The sequence below is a fragment of the Ascaphus truei genome, chromosome 2, assembly GCF_040206685.1.
Source record: "Ascaphus truei isolate aAscTru1 chromosome 2, aAscTru1.hap1, whole genome shotgun sequence".
Taxonomy (NCBI): domain Eukaryota; kingdom Metazoa; phylum Chordata; class Amphibia; order Anura; family Ascaphidae; genus Ascaphus; species Ascaphus truei.
Window position 1 is genome coordinate 358,596,594 of NC_134484.1, and position 21,891 is coordinate 358,618,484.

Sequence of the window (21,891 nt, forward strand, 5' to 3'; positions counted from 1 at the left end):
CAATAGTAACAACCAGAAGTGTCATCTTCTGTAGTAGGCCCATTGGTGTTTTGATAGAGGGTAGTAGGTGCTAATTGCAGTAATAGGACGCTGATCAGGGGGCAACCAATGTTTTTGAAGAGTTACACATTACATTGCTTGTAAACGGCTTATCTTAAAGCAGCAATCCCCTCTTCTCACCATCAAAATAAATCATACCACTGTGAAGTCATTTTGCTGCTGAACTTAGCAATACCTCCCTTTTTACATTCTGAAGTTGCATTCTTGACACTTGTTAAAAATGCACTTCCCTGGGAAATTACCATGGCTGCTGCCACACATTAAAGCAGATTGCCGAGGTAACGTTTGACACCAGTGAAGTAATAAGGTAAAAACACAGTACAAGATAAATACTGTATATATATATATATAAATAAAAAATAATAATAATGTGTACATGGCAAAATTGCTTCTTTAAAAAACACACTGAACACCTTTATACAATGTCATTTCAAAAGAAAGGTACCCAAGTTTTGCAGCTAATAATTACTCACCACATGCTTACCCCTAAACTATAGGAAAGTTTGCAGCTGGAGACAATACACAAATGAATTCAGCTACTTTGTAGACACATTTTTTAAACTACTTGGGAAGCAAGGGATCTATGGAGCAGAACCGCATTAAACTCCGGGTTTTGGGCCCCCTGCTTTCTAAGATTACTGAAGGCAGGACACGCATTATTTCAGTTTAAAGGTCCCCGTCACACGGGCCAATAGAATATCATCCCTTGGACCTTTATTAAGTTATCGGCAGCACCTTTAGGAAGTATGTATCTCAGGGAGCAGGTATTTAAAAAAAAAAAAAGGGATTCTTTAAGGAAAAAGTAGCAAACTTCCTTCCTATTCCTCCCCCCAATTACAATCTTATACATGGGGAAAGAAGGTACGCAAATGTATACTTGTTGGAAGGGGAAATAAAACATATACATACACACACACACCTTAAGTACGGAATATAGAACACGATACAAAATTGTTCGAATTAACAACAAGTGTATTGAGACATCTGCTTGCTGGCAAAATTCCCCTTAAATGGTCAAGTAAACACATACTTTAATAAAAATAAGATAGTGTGGTTACACACTACCTCGACATCTATACAATCATACAATGGTATCAACATTTTGCTCTGAGCTAAAATGTATAGTGCTGTAACAATATGTAACTATACTTGGATAACATGTTGGCATTATCAGAACTAGATTACATTTCATAATATTAACATACGCAGCATCCCTACCACGAATTTTCATAAATTACGATTAAGCAGGCAGTGATTAATATTCGGAAAGAATTCTAATTGTTGTTGATTTTTTAAATACAGTGAAAAAAAAAATTAATTGGACCGTGGGCCCCTTTTTATTTTTAGTATTGTGGTCAAAGATTTATTAACACAACAGCTACAAAGCTAACAAGAAAATAAGAGGTATTCATTTTTTATTCCTCTGAAGTCAGAGACATAAATATTGCCTCCCAACAGATGTTTAAGGAGGCTAAAGGGCCTTATTGCTCAACTGATAGCAAAACTTTAATCACTGTACACTACAGGCTGGTATATTAAAACTCAAACCATTGACATTTAAAAGGAAGGCTGTTTTGGTCACTCTTTAAAACCAAGTCTGCCAGGAAAATGCTTCCAAAGCAACAGAAACGACTGATAGAGATAGTATCTTTTATTATGAAGAAAAAGGCAAAACAGTAAGTCGTCTTGAACACAAGGAATATATACACACTTATGGGTACAAAACAAAGACAACCCCTTACACTTAAAATATTTACAGTTTATATCTCTCTTTTAAGATAAAATCATTGATTTGTTAGGAAGAGAGGATGGTTGTTTTTTATAGTTAGATTTGATGTAGGTTGCGACACCTTTTAGGTCTTCTTAACGTGTACAGAGCTTTAGAAGGCGTATGTTTCTTCTTTAAGTGTACTCTGTACATGAAGAAACCTATGGGGTTTAAAATACCCTGTACACTACAATTTCATCTATGAAGACCTGAAATGTTGTTCTGCTATGAGGTATCCCAACCTACATCGAATTTGCTTTTCTTTGGGACCAATATAGCTACTAGAACGTTAAGCTACATCCGCTCTAAACAATTGTGATTATATAGCAACAGTAATTTGCACAATTGTAATGCACATTGCAGGGCAGTTCGCACGAAGTTCATCAACGGCAGCCAACAAATGCTTCATTGTATCGAGCAAGTGACCGTCTCTTGATTGATTTGCGGTTTGAGTCTTGCTGCTTAAAAATGGGAGAGTGTAAAAATTCTGTATCTGTAAAACGATCCCCTCTCCTGAGTTTCCTGTAAAGACAGGAAATAAGACAAATGTTAAGGGTGACATTTTGTTCCTGACAACATATTTGCTATTTTTCTGTAATGCAAGTTGCGTAAAAAAAAAACGAGCATGAGCATTTTAAGCGAAACTTTTGTCTTTTCTCACTGTTTTGTTACAGAAATTGTATTTGTGATGGTGATGTTTTTAATTAAAAATCAAAACAATTTCAGTGGCAAAACGCAAAGAAATTTGACTTAAAATGCGTGTGCCCGGCACACACACCCTGTTTTAGCCATTTGTAATTCTATATTTATAAGTGAATTACTTGTGTGTCTCTGTGTGTGTGTGCGCGCGCTGCTCCTGCGGCTGGTGTGCACTGTACACCGGTGGCTATTGTGCACCGGCGGCTGCTGCGCAGGTGCGCCGGGAAGGGGATAACGGCTCCTGGATAACTGGCCTGGAACTTGGAGGTATGGGCATGCGCGGGGCCATCTGTAGCGTGATGTCACTTCCGTCATGCTTTTTCGTTACAACACAGGAAAAATCACTAATCAAAAACTCTGTAGGTGCCAGCAAAGAAGTTTCACTTCAAAAATTTGCAGCATACCGGCCAAATGTAATTTTAAATGATGCACAATAAAAATGCAAACAGTTCTTTGGACTAAAATATATAGGGATATCCAATAAATTCCTCAAGAATTTACAGGAAATTGAAGAAGAATGTGTGCAACATTTCTCATATCCTAAAATGTGAAAACAGTACTGTAAACAAAATATGCTTTATACTTACCCACTGAGTTTTGGCTCTGCGTAATTTACAACTACTGTACACCGGCGTTTTCGGGTGGGAGTTCTAGATTTCTTCCTTTCATGCTCATTAAAAAGGGGGCAGGAAAGCTTTTTAGCTTCTGTGCCACCAAAACATCCAGATAAATTAGTGACATCCGATAAGCTGAAGCGCGGAGTTGGAGGAGCTCCTGCAGGCTCACCTGGGAAACAAACATATTTCAATGACAGTCTTATTATTAACTACATGGTATACAGAGAGGATTTAGACAGGAAATGCAAAACTGGAGGGCAAGTAGTAGCTCAATTGATCCTTCATAGTAGCTCAATACTCCACTTCGCCATGAACTGTGCTGTAACAATGTGTACAATAATGTTATACAGTGGCGGTCGCCTTTATCCTCGTGCGGCCGTATCGGCGCAACTCTGAAAACCGCGGGCAGATGCAGTATTTGATGCGGTATGTTCCAGTATTTTAAGCCGCAGCCGCCTTTATCCTAGTGCATTGTATTAGCGCTGTCTCGGCATGAATGCGGCAGGAACGCGGTGAAGTGCATGGCATTCGGAAAAAATACCCAAACAAAATCGGAGATGTTGGAGAATAAAAGGGGCCGTGACAGTACTAAGAAAACCAGCTAGGCTCCGTCACCCACACACAACCTAGAAAGATGTTTCGAATTGCGTAACTGTATTATGCTCCCACAGCGGTAAACAGGTGCTGAATTGCTGTAGCATGTAGTATAGTTACAAGTTGCTACTATTTTCGTTGAGGTGCCAATATTAAAAGTAATAACCACCATGTGGTGTTTAGGGTAGAAATCTCAGAGTACACTGAATGCAAATGGTGTAGGTGAAGCCATGCCGAGGCATCTGGACCATCTGGCTTTGCTAGAACCACATTTTTGAGTGCTTCATTTGGAAAAGCAATGAACAAGAACCAATTAACCTCACACTGAAGTGGGACAAACTTATGCCACAGTAAAGATATTTTTACAGAAAGCAGCCAACTTCAGATCACAATGCTACAAAAATGAAGGGAAAATAAAATATACCCATAATCCGGTCAGTAGGATGGAGCTTGCTACTGTTCAGTTTTTCTCGGAAAACCTTGATCTCCAAGCTTTTGCTGGTTTCTTCCTCTACATTAGCACATGCTGAGAAGCATACCTTTTCTTTACCCCTTTCCACATGCTCTGTTACAGCGTTAATACTCGACTCCAAAGCATAGTCTTGTCTGGTTTTCAAACCATTTCTTAACGTTTTCTTTCCAGTAGCTAAAACAATTATAAAAAAAGGTTTGAAGATACAATTTAAAAACATTTTTTAGGATGGTTTGTTAATTGCTAGCTCACATTTGGCTAAACCCATTATAAATAAAGCAACAATTTTACAGCAGAACAAATGTGTTTTCCCCGCACAAAAAAACGCTTGAAAACATGCATCCTTTTAAAATAATCACATAGAAAAAATGATCAAATGTGTGCTATTTTTAGGGCATTTTTAAACATGCAGAGAATTTTCTAACAGCTTAAAAACGGATAATATCCATTGTACAATAGCTGCAGTATGCTCTTCTAGAACAGTTGCACTAAATGTTTTTTTTTTTACGCAATGTAACTTAATTTGTGGTGGACAGGGATACCAACCACCAAGCTACTAGTTTGGCAGGCAGGAAAGCCGTTCCTGTTTAACGCTATTATTTACATTATATTATTAAAGACTATATGACAGAAGTGTGTCAGGACATAAAGATACTGAAGGCCTTAGTGTAATACTATTGGCATACTGAATTATCAGGAAATAAAAAAACTCAGGCTGATTTTCTGACGTAAGTGACAACCCCGTTTGTCATTTGGAATGCATCATCATCTGGGTTATTAGTAACTAGTCAGGGTAATAGTACAACATGGTAATACACGTCAAGAAAAGTGTTAAAGGGACAGTATTGCCTGGGACAAAAGTAAACTAAAAATAGTGGAATGTTTAATCTGCTATATGTAGCCTATCTATAGGGTGACCACCCGCCCCCCTTTAACCGGTACAGTCCCGGTTTTTCGAGAGCTGTACCGGTTTTCTGTGTGTACCGGAAATGTCCCGGATTTTCTCCCTGGTCCCGTTTGTGTTGTACTGTAGATGCGGTGGCGGTGCGCGGCGACGATGCGGCAGCCCAGCCGGTGAGTATTTTTTTGAATTTCAGGGGGTTGGGCTTCTAATATGCCGGGCTGCAGGTGATTGGCTGGAGGATGCCGGGGGCGGGGCTTTCTCCGCTTCCTCACACGATCCCCGCGGCCCGCGCAGACAGGGAGGTGGGAGCGGGGACAGCCGTTGGCTATTTGGCGCTTTTCTCCCCTCTGCCTCCGTTCCCTGTGGCTGCTGCCCGAGGTAGAGAGGTAGGCGCGGGGGGAGCAGGGTTGGTGGGAGCATGGATGGCTGGAGGCGTGCGAACTTTCCCTCCATCGCGTGCGCATGGGGACAGTGCGCGGTTGCTGTTGGGGAACTCCCTGCTTCTGTCCAGGCGCACGGCCTTACCCCCGATAGGTGGGAGAGAGCGGAGCCAGGTCTGGCGGGCGGGTTCTCCTCCCGTCCATGGGCTCGGCTAGCAGTGACTTCCGTGGCTGGGGGGCGGTGCAGGGGGAGGCGGGGTGTGTGTGTGTGTGTGTGTGTGTGTATCTGTGTGTTTGTATCAGCGTGTGTGTGTGTGTATCTGTGTGTGTGTGTGTGTGTGTCAGTGTCTATCAGTTGGTGTGTGTGTGTGTGTGTATTAGTGGGTGTGTGTGGCTGTGTGTGTATCAGTGTGTGTGTGTGTGTATCTGTGTGTGTGTGTGTATCAGTGTTTGTGTGTGTATCAGTGTGTGTATCTGTGTGTGTGTTTGTATCAGCATGTGTGTGTGTTTGTATCAGCGTGTATAGGTGTGTGTGTATAGGTGTGTGTGTGTGTGTGTATCAGTTGGTGCGTGTATGTGTGTGTATCAGTGTGTGTGTGTGTGTGTGTCAGTGGGTGTGTGTGTGTGTCAGTGGGTGTGTGTGGGTGTCAGTGGGTGTGTGTGTGTGTCAGTGGGTGGGTGTGTGTGTGTGTCAGTGGGTGTGTGTGTGTGTCAGTGGGTGTGTGTGTGTCAGTGTGTGTGTGTGTGTGTCAGTGGGTGTGTGTGTGTCAGTGGGCGTGTGTGTGTGTCAGTGGGCGTGTGTGTGTGTCAGTGGGCGTGTGTGTGTCAGTGGGCGTGTGTGTGTCAGTGGGCGTGTGTGTGTCAGTGGGCGTGTGTGTGTCAGTGGGCGTGTGTGTGTGTGTCAGTGGGCGTGTGTGTGTCAGTGGATGTGTGTCAGTGGGTGTTTCTCCCTCTCTGTCTCCCTCACCCTCCCCGCCTCCCTCACCCTCCCCGTCTCCCTCACACTCTCTGTCTCCCTCACCCTCCCCGTCTCCCTCACCCTCTATGTCTTATCTTAACTGCCGTATACCTACACCGAAGTAACCTATCCTGTTTTCTTCCAGATCTGACTCAAGTTTCACGCGGGAGACATCGGAAGACAGGTAGGGAACACCTCCTCTCCAATATAGTACCTTGAGGGACTGCGGATCAGGTAAGATCCCAGGCGGGATTGCTGCTTTAGAAATTGTGAAGAAGGGGCGTCCTGACACTGGTTAATGGGTTCAGAATCATTCACATCTGGCTTTTTTTTTGTTCGATTAGTGAGGTCATCCGACACGCACACACATACACGCATGTACGCACACACACACACGCATGTACGCACACACACACTCTAATGGTAGTAAAGTATAAGTGTACTACAATAAATAAACTGTTATGTAAAAAAAAAAAAAATGTGTCCTGGTTTTTCATTTTCAAAATCTGGTCACCCTACCTATCTAAGCAAAAAAAAAAAAAAAAAAAAAAAACCAGGCTGAAGAAGAAAAAAAAAAAAGAACGAATCAAGAGAATAAGTTGAGTTCTCATGATAAAACACAAACCTGGTTCATTTTTCTTACACTCTTCCTCCTCAGCTAATGGATGGTGCACTACTGTAGATCTTTTGGATCTGGGTCTTGTAGGAACTGGTGCACTATTCTGTTCACAATTTCTATTTTTTGACTTCTTCATGTATGGCACATATAAGCTGTCATCCAACTCCTCTTCACTGCTGCTTTTATCAGAATCGCTCTCATCTGGGCGCTCTTCCTCGCGCTCTTCCTCCTTATTTTGTCGGAACGGAGTGACATGCACACTCTCCTCAAAGACAAAGTCATAGGCATCACCAGACGTCAGGGAAGCATCCATTTTTTCCTTGGAGAACGTTTGTTTACTTGCACCTCGCTCTTTACGTTTTGATCTGGCTCTGGGTTTTGAATTTTCCCATGGCTTTTTCAACTGGACACTACTTGTCCCGTCTGCCCTGCCCTTTCGAACGCTCTCTCTTCCAGCACGAGACTCCTCGTTGCTCTTACTCGATATTTGTTCTGGCTTTGGTATAGGCGTTGAACTTGCTATTTCAGATATTTCTTCAAGGGGAAGAAACTCTTCTTTTGATAGACTTGAGCCATGTTGCATGTTATCTACTTCTCCACCAATGCTGCTTTCATACAAGCAGTCTTCCATAGTAGCAAGGCTCTCCTGTTCAGGAACCTTGCATCCTGAACTTGATGTGTAATCTTCCAGTGGCTCTGTCATGAGAGAATCCTCCCTGTAGCTTTTCAAGTTAGAATGGCGGCGTCTGATAGACACATTTCTAAGCAAATTACTACCACTTTTATATTTTTCCTCAGTCTGTGTTTGTTCTTTATCAGTGAGAAAACATGACTGACGTGAACTGGACCTTCCTAATAGAAGGAAACGGGACAAAATCAGAGGGATTTATTATGCAAAAGAGGAGAACTTGCCAACACCAACTATTGTTTTTTTTCCCTTTCAGTCTATTAAAGGGTAGTCCTGTGTAGGACGAAAGTGAACCATGGATAGTCGCATGTTTATAGGGGAAATTCCTTCTAGGACCATAGTAAACTAATCCAGTGACATGTTTAAATGGGTCTCCTTTGGGCAATTGGTGCTTTAAAAAAAAAAAATATCAAAATATGACACCTATAAGAATATATATATATTTTTTTTAAATTGGAATTTGGGGTGGGATTTGCTTTCATCTGGCAATTTTTAATCTTTTTTACTCCCTTTTGTGTGATGTCACAGTGTTTAGCAAGTGCTTGCACAGAGTCCCCTCTCACTCATCCCATTATCTTTATTGGTTCTTTGAGAAGGACAGGGTGGGATAAGAAAACACTTGATTGACAAACATTGTCCCATTCTGAAGCCCCTAAAAAATAAACTTTCAGCTATTTAAAAAATAAATAAATAATGTTAACCTGTTCGCATTGCTAGATTGGTTTCGGGAAGCTATTTAGACAGTTAAAAGTGTTTTCTGGCCTATTTTGTGGGATTACACCTTTGAAGATAGAGATAGAGAGGAGAGAGGGACTATTCAGTCAAACAGAAACATAAGTAGCCGATTTTCCTGAATCCTGTAAAAATACAAAGCATATTCATATTTCCCAAGGCACAAGTATAAACCAGTCACAGTGACTGAGTCTTCAAAGGAAGCCAGTCACGCTAATAAGTGGTAAAAATTTTATTTTAACCCGTTATGTTGGACTGTCTTTTGAGTAACAATATATTTTAGGGAACACCGACATAAAGGTATGAGTAAATTAAAATAATACAGAACGGCTAATAAATGAAGCATACAATTGTTATCCCACCCAATATATTTCAGTTAATGTATACATATTAGTTGCATTCACATCTAGCGTACAGTGTCATTCTTCACAAGCTGGTTTGAATCAACTCCTTTCTAATGTAAATAAGAAAGGGTGTCTGAATTACACGATAAAGTGATACGTGATTTGAGCAATAGTTTCTTTTTTCTCTCGGCCCGGCTTTTAAAGATTTTACTGACCTTTGGATACTCGCTTTACTGTAATTACATTCTCAGGTGTTTCCAAAATATCTTCTTTGGGATTCCCTTTTTCAGTGTCTATAACATTCTTAAATCTACTTGCACCTGCAACAGGAACACGTTTTGGAAATCCCCTATGGAAAACAAAATATAGTGTGCAATGTTACTCTTATACATCTGGGTATCGGGATTAAAAAATAGAAGCAACTCAAGGAAGGAAATATCTTTACTAAAAGGAGCCTCAACAGTTAGGAATATTGGGTGAAAGAGAACACAATCTGACAGTAGGTATAAGTGTGGATTTTGTTTAAGAAGAAGGCAAGGTGCTGTGTATTTGGGATATTAGAAGTGCAATATTAGAATACTCAGATCCTATTTCAGTTTGTGTGTATCTACAAGAGGTTACGTTAAACTGTATGCTAGACAAACTCACAAGGCATTGCATTAATATTGCAAAGTATAGAAGCCTGAAAAGCACGTAAAATTATACATAAAACAAAGCACTTATAAAACGATTTCATTTGTTACATGGTTTTACTGGTACATTGGAATGCAATTGTATGAAAGATGCATTCAAATGATATGAAATGTAAACCCAACAATAATGTAAAGTACAAATAAAAAATTTAAAAAAAAACTCACAAAAGGTCAGTTGTCCCAGATTCATTCGAGTGTTTTCCATCCAAGCCGGATGGGCTAACTCTTGTGTTCTTAAAAAAAAAAAAAGCTTGTTACCAAGTTTTTCACATATGCAAAAGAATACTGGATCAATTGAACTTCCTATGCATTTGCCAACTAATCCTTTTCGTAACATTCAGAGCACAGGATTTTTAGTTGTGCCACCAAGCATCTTATTTTAAGTGCACAGAATCTAGTTTCATTATTACTACGTAGAAGGTGCTGAGCCATGCAAATTGGTGAACACCCCGCGAAATACCATATATACCATGATCACTGTCATGCGGGCAGCACACGATATTTAACAGAATATATTTTTGGCAGCCAGTTTACATAGAAGTACAAGTGCTATTTTGCCATTTATCTAAATTGATAATCTAAGGGATTAAACAAATAATGCTTTATTGACCATCTGAACAATAGCACCGACCTATCATATAAGTCTTGTACAATTAGTCCCAGGGAACGTAGCCAGCAAAAAAAACAAAAACACATTTCCCTTACCCAGTCTAAGAACAAGAGCTGTGGAGACTTAGTGAAAGTACTGGGGCAACAGGGAAGCAGGACCTACAACAATTCTAGACCACACATGTAAATCATGGTTAGGCTGCGCTTATAGTACTGGCTATGTGACCGCTGACGTCAGCCGTCACCATTCCGGCACTCTGGTGCGGGAGACCAAGGGAGGGCGACATGGGGCGTGGCCGTGAGCGGTTCGCCTTCATTGGCTGAACTGCTTACGTGCCGCTGACGTCAAGCTGCCGCCACTGTAAATCTACAATTCCCTCGACTTCAGGGATTTTGGTAGCTTTGTCGCTGCGCATCGCCGTCGCGTCCACTATAGGCACCCGCGAAGGACAGTGCCGTCGCCAGTACCATAAGCGCAGCTGTAGGCTTTCGTTTATAGAAACAAAAAAATAATACTCACATCACTTGAACACAGCATGTGGGCAGGACCAAGAAGGTTTGCCGTCTCTAGCAAATTGTGAGTGACTTTGGTAATTATTTCTTTCAAGGAAGCCAGCTTAGACTGGGAAAATAAAAGTAAAGACATATTTGTAACAGGTATAACAAGTACATGCATAATGTACGATTTACTGGATAACAAATTGACGGCTGTGACGTCATTGGAGTGGCAACATCTTGCCTTTACTACACGGCTTGTATCTTGTTGTTTTTCTATTTGAGATAATACTAGTCCTCCATGACCACTGATCTACTGCTGTAGAGATAATATATGCTGAAACACACACACACACACACACACACACACACACACACACACACACACACACACACACACACACACACACACACACACACACACACACTCTGCATTTGCTAGATGTCAGAGTAGTAATTCTGAGCTTGTATGTTTTATACACGCAACTGAAAAGTGTTTATAACTGGTCTTACATACTACAATAGCCCTATTTCCTATATTCTCTTCAACTCCGCCACGGGGATTTTATATTTTATTATACTCTGTCACTGTGTATAGTTAACACTATATTGTCACCATAATTTTGGAAGTAATAAAATTGTATTATTTTATTTTTACTGCTGATCCTGATGTCTAACTGACAGCCTTGCAGCCTTACTTTCTGCCGGACCATTGTTGTACAATATATCTTTATAATAGCATTGAGTGCAACTATTTGGAGGATCCTTTTGGTCCTACTTGGATCAGTACTTTGTATACTATTTCTTCTTCCTATGCACCCTTGTCTCATACCTACACTACTTTTGTCTCAAACTGTATATATGAGGAACATTTCCACGGTGAGAGGTCTGACAAATCCTGTTTCTCTCTCTAACAAATTTGGCAGCAGAATTGCCTGTAATAAAGCAATTAGTGTTTTTATGAATTTATGACAGGTTTCTAAACTCATCAAGCATCATTCATTTCTTTTTAATTCTAACTATGCAAACAGCAAAGTGTTTTATCCTCACATGGACCTATATCATGGAGAACGGCTATTGGAACCCAGCTGTTGACTGCTGAAAAATTACTTCTCTCACTACCTTTAGACAAGTGTTTTTTGTTGTTTTAGAGAATTTTGTCTCTATAATTACATTGGAGAGCTGTTCTATCTAGAGACTTCGCTCTAGAAAATTACTGTTCTACCAGAGCTTTATTATAGTTTTTGTTTGCAAAGAACTTGTTTTTTTTTTTAACAAGAGAGACGTTTTTCAAAATCAATATCCGAAGAATGGTTTGTTTTTAAGTGGCTGAACTATACGGTTTTCACTTACACCATTGATCCACGATCTGTTGTTTTCCTAGATCTCCTGTTAACTGTAGATGAGAACTCGAACATCAAATCTTTAAGCAGGTGTCATCCAACAGTTACCTTGAGGCGAATAGCAACCATCATAAACAATGGCTGCAAAATATACCGTACGGACAACTCAGCCGTTTAAAAAGAAACTTCTCTTCGGTTACTAATAATGTTTTAGTTAATATGAAATAGAAGAACAGGACTCACAAATAGAAAAAATATGCATTACCAACCAGGAAGCATTACCGTAATCCTTAATATACTGCGATGCACTGATTTACTAGATTGCTGAATCTGCGTGGGCATGAAGAATATATTTATTTAATCCTGATTAAGATCTACCTGAAGATTACCCCCAATCTTGTGTGCTATTAGCGGTTGATTAATTGTCCTGTAATACAACTGAAGTATTGTTAATGACTTCCAAAAGCTTCCACTGGAAGCATAAATCTTATGCTACTGATGACATGAAAAGCTGAAGAAAAAAAATGATAACTCGACATCCAATTCATCAAGAAGTCAATTTAACAGATCTGAACAATAGCTTTCTGGAAAAATGTATTGTTTTATGGTTATATCATAAAGGTACTTTGAGAGGAGTGATTACACTGCTCATAGGGGAGGTCAGACTAGCATATTAAACAAAAGAAACATGGGCACAAACAATGTGCAAACGTACAAGCCGAACTGACACCTATCGTAGTTACATTTTTATTTCTTCTCATTATTATTTCTATATATGTTTTAAAATGGCAAAGGAAAAAAACTTTAACACTTGAGAAGCAAGTGTTTTACTACTGCAGGGAGAGAGAAGTAAAAAAAAAAGAATTTAAAAGCAGAAAAATGTGTGCAAAATTTTCCACAAATCAAATATTACACAAACTAGAAAGCCAACTTACAAAGACAAATCTCAGTCATTTTAAGTTCCTTTTATGATTCCAGAAGTGTAAAAAAAAAAAATAATTAATATATTTCACAAGAAAGCAGCTGTCAAAGGCATGCTATATAGAAAATGGTACATGCTTTAACATTTGACACTACACCAGGCATATAAAACTGTGAAGGAATATTCTGAAAGCACAAATTTGCAGTATTTCTCACATTTTTCAGGTAAACATGAGCTTTTCCACTGATCATAAATATGTGGGGGAAAAAAAGCCCAAATTATGTTAAAGACAAATGACAGCTCCTCAAATAACTAGCAGCTAGTCGTGGAGAGAAAAAAAAATTCAATGCTCTTCCTTAGAATGTGCAAATGAACCCAAGTATAATAAAGACATACATTTACTTTTGAATAGGTTTCCTTAGTTTAGAAAGACTCATGAGAATGGGGTGAATTAGATAAATTAACCCAAGGTTTTTTTGTTTTAAAAACAAAACTTATTTATTTTTAAATTGCCTCACTGCTAAGACATAAAAAAAGGGTGTGTGCGCCGAGCACTCGCATTTCAAATGAAACTTCTTTGTCTTGTTACAGAAATTGTATTTGTGATGATTTTTTTTAATAACAAAATCAAAACACAATTTCAGTTCCAAAACACAAAGAAGTTTGACAGCGTGTTTTAGCTATTTGCACGTCTATATTTATAGTAACTGAATTCCTTGCATCTGTGTGTGTCTGTGTTAGTGAGTGTGTTTGTGTCAGTCAGTGTGTGTGTGTGTGTGTCGTGTCTCTCTGTGTTCTGCCCCCCCTCTCTCCTGACTCCCAACCCCCTGGCGGAGCTGCGGGCTGTGTGTCCTGCTGAAGCCAGCCCCCTGGTGGAGGTACGGTGACATATGGGGGGGGAAGGTTCTCGGCAGCTCTCTGGGGAGGGATAGGCACATCACTCGGGGGGGCCGTGCTTGGCGCATCACTTGGGGGGGTCGGGGGTGGTGTGTGTATGTCAGTCAGTGTGTGTGTGTTTCAGTCAGTGTGTGTATGTGTGTCAGTGTGTGTGTCTCTCTTTCTCTCCGTGTGTGTGTGTGTGTGGTGTGCATGTGCCTCTCTGTGTCCTGCCACACCTCTCTCCTGACTCCTCCAACCCCCGGCGGAGCAGCAGACACGGCTGTGTACCGGACCAGGAGGTGACAGGGCACGGTAACGCACGTGTGTGTGTGTATCAGCGGTGACGTGACGACTCCTGCTGGAAGCTGGCAACACTTATGGCCTCTTCTGCCAGGAGTGATGTCACTTCCGTCACCACTGACTTCCATCTCAATCAAATGCATTCCATTCCATCTCAATCAAATGCCTCTAAAGAAGTTTCACTTCAAAAATAGGAATCGCTGAAGCAAGAAGTAAAAGGTGACACATTGAGTGTCCATTTGCATGTAATTTCCCAGAATCCCTGGCTGCAGTGGAAGCACCCTATGCTAAGAGATAATGGTGAAAGGCAGCGTTGCAGACCTCTCAGACATGTAGAAAGATTCAATGTCATAAAAACTAACCAATGTTGGGCTTACTTTTCAATTTTATATAAAAGTTATATTTTTTTTTTTAAATGTGCAAATCATGCAAATTAAAACCCCTTTAAACATGTCACTTTCATTGGTCAGGATCTATTTTTCTTAAAATAAAAAAACCGAAAGCACCTGTAATTAAAGAAACGATTGGGCAGAATTATGATCTTCCATGAAATGTTATTTATCATCATAAAAAGCAACTGCCCTCCCCAGGCTCATATTAACACTTACTTCTGCGAGATCGCTTCCTTTCTGCAGATTCAACTTCCGTCGCAGCATAAAGATCTCAAACATCCGCATCTGGTGTTCTCTTTTCAAATGCAAGATAAGATCTAGTGCCTGCCTCGTTTTTAATTTTTCTTCTTCTAGAGCTAGAGCAAGGGCTTGGTTGTTGGCCTTATAACTTTTAATTGCCACAGAGCTGTTGTCTACAGAAAGTACATTAAAAAAAAGGGGGAAAAAAAGTGAGAGATTTATTAGACGCAAAGCTCACAAGAAACCTCCTAAAATGTAATCATAAGTGTTAAAATCTCTTACTGAGTATCTGGACTTTGGTAGACAATGCCTTGTGCACCGTGGCTACCTTGGCCAATTTCTTTGTTCTCTTTTCTTTCATGCGCTCCTTTATGTCTTCCAAGCTGTCCTGAAAGGTCTTCTTCAGACATTTTTCTTTCGCCATCTTTTATAGACAGTCCAACATGAACTGAAAATCCAACCGTAAAATAAAAACAAGTTAAGTAATAACGTAGGTGAAGGAATTGGGGTGCTCAAACCCGCAGCAACTCCATCCAAAGGCATAAATATTAATAACCCCTGGAGATACCAATGGGAGTGGGTAGGCAGAATAAAGACATGTAGGTATAATGTTGACTGAAACGCGTAGGAGGTCCCTGTCTGTGTCCCCCAAGGGGGTGAATTTGTCTCTCACCATGCTGCAATAAAGAAAAGTTTTTTTACTCCACACCTGGCTCCCCAGCTGTGCGCCACTCGTTTTTCTCTTAAGTAATAACGTAGAAAGAACACCTGATGTGGAATCGAACACATTTATTTATTTTTTTAAACTTTGGTTAATATATACATTTAACTTGTATTTAGTGTTTTTTTGTAGATAGATTTTTGGTGTTCACAATTCAGCTCCTATAAAGTTTCCATTTTAGAGTTAATTTTGCATGGTCTATCAAAAACGGTGAGAAAGTTTTACTGAATGCAAAAGAAACAAATTTGCTTGGTACAAGTGGGAGTACACCAAAATGAGAAGTCTCGGTCCTGTGCACAGGCAGCAGATAAACGACCTTCAAAAGTGAATATTTGGAAAAGGTGGTAGAGGAGCACATAAATAGCCCCATAATCGTGTAAAACCTTAAATAATGTTGAAAAAAGTGCAATAAGAGGGGCAATTACCAGAGAAAATCTTTAAAACAGCATGTAAATGAAAAGTTTCTGGGTTTCCCCAGAAGGACCTGCCGCGCCTGTCCGGTCTCCTGGTATACAGTGTCCTGCCCCATGCGCTGTTTCCTAGGAGATGTCGGATTCACCGGCATCCCTTGACCTGGTAATGTCAGCCCTTCCTCCTGGGGTAACCCTGAAACATTTCAATTAAATGCTGTTTTAAAGATTTTTCTCTGGTAATTGCACATCTTGTCAACATTAAAGGTTTTACACGACTATGGGGCTATTTATTTGCTCTTCTAACACCTTTCCTGCAGAATCCTTTCGGACTACAGGAGGTCTGGAACAACTTTCTGAGGAAGTTAGCACCTGCCCCTATAGTGGACTTTATTATGGATTGTTATTGCCCACTACAGGATCGCTCTCCCCCACCCCTGTGCTGAGCTCTCTCTCGTTTTACCACATGTACGGTCAGGTCACGAAAATGAATATGTTTGTTCGCTTTATACTAACAAGCTATGAAAAGGTTAATTTGTAGTTAGGAAAAATATACAAATTGCCTGTTTGAGGAATAGAAGCCTCAGAGCAGAATATATACATCCACCAAAAGTCTGCTCTCCATTGAGAACATGTTTTACCTGTAATGACTGAAGCTTGGTATTGTAAACTGCCTCAAGACTAAATATATTGCAATGGCAAGAAACCTGTGTCGGACCAATTAGTTGGAAACTATATACAAGGAATCTGTATTTTCACACAAGGATCTCATTATATTTTCCATGACAAACCAGCACTGAATCGGAGGAACGCGTATTTTCAATTTTACAGACAAGCTTTTCCGTAACATTGCTAGGCAAAATGCAATGCGTTACTTATGAAATAGCCCATACTGTATTTAACAAATGAAAGTTAGATGCTCTTGTACTCCGTAATATAAATATATAACTGATACTAGTAAGTTCTGTACTCTTCTTGCCAAACGACATCTGTTCTCCACACTTGCTGCCAGTTAGATGGAGAACCGGTTTTAGAATTCAACGCCCTACATAAATCGTGGTCCCAGCCACCTGAAAGCTCCTGGTTCAATATACTCCCCACTCGTTCACTTCAATCCGCACAATCTGTGAAAAGATCCCAGACTCTCCCCCACTTCATGCAAGGTCCGAGCTATTAGAAATGCTGAGCATTAGATGTGAGCAGAGCACAAAAGTATGCTGTGGCAGTGGTGCTACCCAGCAGCTGGTTTAGCTCACACCGCTAGAGCTGCAGCCCTGAATAAGAGGTTGTGGATTCTGATCCTGTTGGGCCTGACACCAATACCCCATTCTTCTCAAGGAGCCTAAGGCCGCGCCCATGCTTAGTGCGCGAACAAAAGGCAGTGCCTCCTTGGGGATGGCCATAGAGCGTGCATGGGCGATGGCGGGCCGATTTTCCACGCAACAAACTAATTTGATTTTGTCGCGAGACGGCCAGGTCACGTGAGCGGTTCCGCCAATGAGGGTGAACTAGCTCCGTGATGTCATGGCCACGCCTCCTCATCGCATCTCTCTTCTTGGACACAAATCGCCTCTGCTGCATGCGCGCGGAACGCCACACGCGCGCGCCTAGCATGGCCTCAGCCCTAGGCTGGTCAATATAAGTCTTATGGAAATCCTGTTAGGAAGTGTTGGTGTGAGTAATTGAAATAAAATTTGCAAGTCTCTCAGGTAATACAAGGTGTGCTCCTTTCTGAGCACAGGTGTCTCTCAACATGTTATTTGTAGGCAAGGTTTGAGGAGATGAATGTATAGAGCCTGGGATAACCAAAATAGGTCTCACTTTCCCTCTAGCAAAATCCATATTTCAAGACCCCGGCAAGAGAGATTTTTCAAAACCCACAAGCAGATTTCATAACATCTGGGTGAAAACAGGCCCGATGGCGGATTAGGATGTAACTGATCTTTTTTTTTTTTTTTTTGGATCGGATTTTGACAAATTCACTCATTTGTAGTGTATAACTCTTAAATAGGAAAACTTTGAAAACCACAGCCAGTCACCGCTGGCAACTGACTGACACAAACTAGGGCTTGAGGATTTGTTTTTGAGCCGAGACTTCTGACGTGTTCATATAGTCCGGTTGCACCTCAAGGACCTGAATTAAGACTTATATACCCCCTTCAGGACTTTTTGCTTCTTTTATCATCATTACACAGGACACTAACAGATAAAGTAAATGACTGAGACATTGTACAAGTTAAATTATCACCACCCAATACTGACAGAGGAATATGTTCTAAACCAATGATACTCAGAGGACGGGTCTTTATTGTGTCTTCTAGAAAAATGTTTAGACAGGCTGTGTCCTTGTGGGTGGTGATAGATTCAGGAGGCTGTGTCGAGAGACCTCCTGGATCTATACCCTGGATACTGTCCCCTAAGGGTTTCAACGAGTGCATTGATACTAACTAGCACATTAATCTAGGTCTAGATTATTTTCCCAGGTGGTTCCTCTTGATTTCCAAATCATCATCATTGTATATATTTTTTAGCAACATTATGTACTTTAAATGGTTGAATGTATTTGTTCATCTGCAGTCTAATGGATTTGTAATATGTATCTATTGATAGTATTTTGATATTTTTAATAAGTTATTATGGTATGTTTATGGATGCATTTGCATTTAAAAAACAAAACTTTTTTTTATAATGTTTGGAATTGATTGACCCAGTATTTTCTGGTATTTTATACATTTTAATAATTTATATTTTTGAGCACATTAGTATTTATGTTAGTCAGATTTTCTACTTGTATTTAAACAATTTATATTAATATTTGATTTCTATCTGCATGTGTTTTTGTTGCTTATCAGTGTTTTATGTTTATCCATGCATGTCTAACCAATAGCAGACACTCTTGTTTACCCTAATGCGTTAAAATTGGATTTCTTATCAATCAATTAGGATTGTGCTATTTAAGGGCCACCAGTCCTCTAATTTCTTACTCCCTGATGAAGTTGCCAGTGAATTGAGACAAAATGCTTAGAGTTGCGTTTTAGGACTGTGTTACACATCCAGGAGCCTGGTTAAATCAATAGCACGGATGCAACCGAGCAGTGGAAATGCAAGCAGTGTCGCAAGTCTGCTGGAGGAATACAGTGCGGACACGCACTCCCAAATTGTATCCGGAATTGGCTCTACGGTACACGTTGCTTTAGTGTTCTAATTAAGAACTGACGGTGACTACATGTTGATCGTGTTATTCACAGTTCCTACGCGCTTGTTCTATTTTACTTTTGTGAGTGGTCGTAATCTATTTTTGATTTTTATTCAAGATGATTGCACTATATTACCCTATGGAGGCAGCGCTGTCCTTTTGTATCACACACACACACACACACACACACACACACACACACACACACACACACACACACACACACACACACACACACACACACACACACACACACACACACACACACACACACGAAGAGCACAAATGACCAATAATATTAAAATATTAAGACAATTTATTAAACATATTAATAAATGCCCCTATTGGGATAATCAATATGAGATAAATAAATAAAACACAGGATAACAGAAATAATAATAATAATGCTTAAAAAACGAAATTAACCCATTGGAAGCTGATACTCAGTGAGGAAAGAGACCTGCTGATAGCAAACACACAAACAAGGGACTGACTCGATGGGGAGTCCGAACAGATGATACTGTGATAGTTAATCACATGAATGAGTCCAGAGGGAAAGATAGGGAGCCGATATAGTTAGGCTAAGGCCCCGCTACACGCGCCGGCCTTGTGTCCTGGCGGCGCGTCAGGGAGCTGGTTTTTGGCGTGGGGGCATGGCCAAAATGGTCAGGTGGACGCAGCCATGACGGGGGGACGGATGGGGCCATGATGCGGTGGGTCCGTCCAGCATTGAGGGCTGAGCATGGTTGAGGAAGGATCCACCCCCCTGCCGGCGATCTCCCCTCTTCATTGGCTCCCTGCCACACCACGTGACGCGTCGCTGCTCGGGATCACAATCCTATTGTAGCCCTTGCTGGCTGACGCGTCACAGTGTGTAGTGAGGCGGGGAGCGAGACGCCACTGGGGACTGCTAGGGAGGAGGTAAGGGGTTGGTGAGAGGCGCGCGCCGCTGGCTGCAGTGGGGACCTAGCCTTAGGCCTCGTTCGGGGTGGCAGACAGGAGGTGGAGGGCGCGTGTCAGTCTGCTTGGCAATGTGTGCTCATCATCCCCAGCGCAGACCTTTTCAAGCGTTCAGGAGGCGGGTCTACAGACCTGAGGTTAGGGATGGGTGTTGCTCTTCTCACTACACTTTCCCGAATGATTTCATTGGCTGCCGATGTACCAGTGACGCTGCTGCAGCTTGAAAAAACAACTTCAGTTATTTATGCAAACCGTAGCAAGCGTCAACTCCGTACTTTCGGCGACAGGGCAGCTTCTACCGACAACTGATATTTACTTTAAACACTGTTTCGAACGTGCGCACGCGTCGCAAAGCAGGCACCCTGAACGAGGCCTTAGGAGGCACAGCCGACGGACCTCCTGCTACCATCACTCACGAGCGGACACGGGTTAGATGATACCGAGCACTTTATATGTACCCACACTTTACTGGAACTCTATATCACCTCCGTATCTTTCCCTCTGGACTCATTCATGTGATTAACTATCACAGTATCATCTGTCTGACCTCCCCTCAGAGTCAGTCCCTTGTTTGTGTGTCTGCTATCAGCAGGTCTCTTTCTTCACTGAGTATCAGCTTCCAATGGGTTAATTTCGTTTTTTAAGCATTATTATTATTATTTCTGTTATCCTGTTTTTATTCTCATATTGATTATCCCAAAAGGGGCATTTATTAATTGGTTTAATAAATTGTCTTAATATTATTGGTCAGTTGTGCTCTGTTTTTGTGTTTTAGATTTGGAAAATCTGTTTGAGCTGCATATTTCCTTAGTCCTAAGCACTGTACTTACCTATCTTTAAACACCTTGCTCAAAACACTCCACTGATTATCACCATTCTAAATTAAGCGCTGTTTTCCCCCCCTTGTTGCATATATTACACTTCCACCATCTCAAAAAAGTTTACATAGAAAACGCTGTTGTCTTTATTAGAAGCATATCTGTGCCCTATAATGCTGTAAAGCAGTTATTTCATGTTCTTGAGGACCCCCACCATTGCGTTTGGGAAGTGATATTTCACGGTCAACGAGACCACAGGGGGAGAAAGCAGACGCACAGCTGCCTGCTGCTGCAGTTCAAACTGTCTCCCCACTGGCTCCAACATTCAAACCGTCTCCCCACTGGCTCCAACAGTGAAACGGCCCCGGTACAGGCTGAGCACGCGCCCTTCCCTAATGTTCCAATTACCTGTGTCTCGCGGCAGCGAACACCAACCACCAAGGCGCGTGGCGGCCTCAATCACTTGTGTTGTCCGGGTACCGCGTCCCATCCACTGGGTGAATCGGAAAATTGAAAATAACAGAGAAAACGAAAACAAACAAATCCGTACCAGGAAGAGGATTTCGCAGCGAGAGTTCGAAATTCACCGCCGCGTCTTCCGATTGGCCGGCCAGGGTACGTCACGTGAAGGCGACAAGTGAAATAGCGGCGCTGGTACAGGATAAACAGAGGAGTGAATATGGAAATCGGCCATGTTTGTTGAGGGCAGAAAACACAAGCCATGTTTGTTGAGGAAATGAGGGCATGAGGATGCAGGCGCTAGAAAAGTGTGCGAAGAGAAACGTTGCAAGCCTGTAGCATTTATACAGCATGACTCAAAACATGGAGATCAATGAGCAAACTAATACATGATGGAGATACTCTGTCCTAGTTCCAGGTTTTATTATAATGCTGTAGATATTTATTTCAGTAAAATATATATTATTGGGACCTAGAGTACGGGCTTCTCTTTGCAATATGTTTGTTATACCACTTAGGCTGCATCCATAGGACTGCAGGCGTGCGGAGGCGCACGGAGGCTAAGGGAAAGCGAGTGCTTTCACTGGCTTTAGCCCGCGCGCCGTCCGGGGGTGTGTTGG

The 21,891-nt window shown here is 41.3% G+C and overlaps 1 protein-coding gene across 4 annotated transcripts; it reads right to left on the minus strand.

The window, feature by feature from the left end:
- Positions 1-1,696: 1,696 nt before the first annotated feature.
- Positions 1,697-21,407, minus strand: SGO1 (shugoshin 1). Of its 4 annotated transcripts, none has more exons than XM_075586930.1 (10): positions 21,221-21,406; positions 14,990-15,131; positions 14,684-14,880; positions 10,657-10,758; positions 9,693-9,760; positions 9,051-9,184; positions 7,078-7,923; positions 4,163-4,384; positions 3,115-3,313; positions 1,697-2,350 (listed from the first exon to the last, which is right to left on the minus strand). In XM_075586930.1, the coding sequence occupies exons 2-10, from the start codon at positions 15,129-15,131 to the stop codon at positions 2,212-2,214; spliced, it is 2,049 nt and encodes a 682-aa protein (XP_075443045.1). In that variant the 5' UTR covers positions 21,221-21,406; the 3' UTR covers positions 1,697-2,211. The 4 variants fall into 4 exon arrangements, with proteins under 4 accessions (XP_075443045.1, XP_075443043.1, XP_075443044.1 ...); XM_075586928.1 differs by having other exon boundaries at positions 14,990-15,155; XM_075586929.1 differs by lacking the exon at positions 21,221-21,406 and adding an exon at positions 20,825-21,151 and having other exon boundaries at positions 14,990-15,155.
- Between the last annotated feature and the right edge of the window lie 484 nt (positions 21,408-21,891).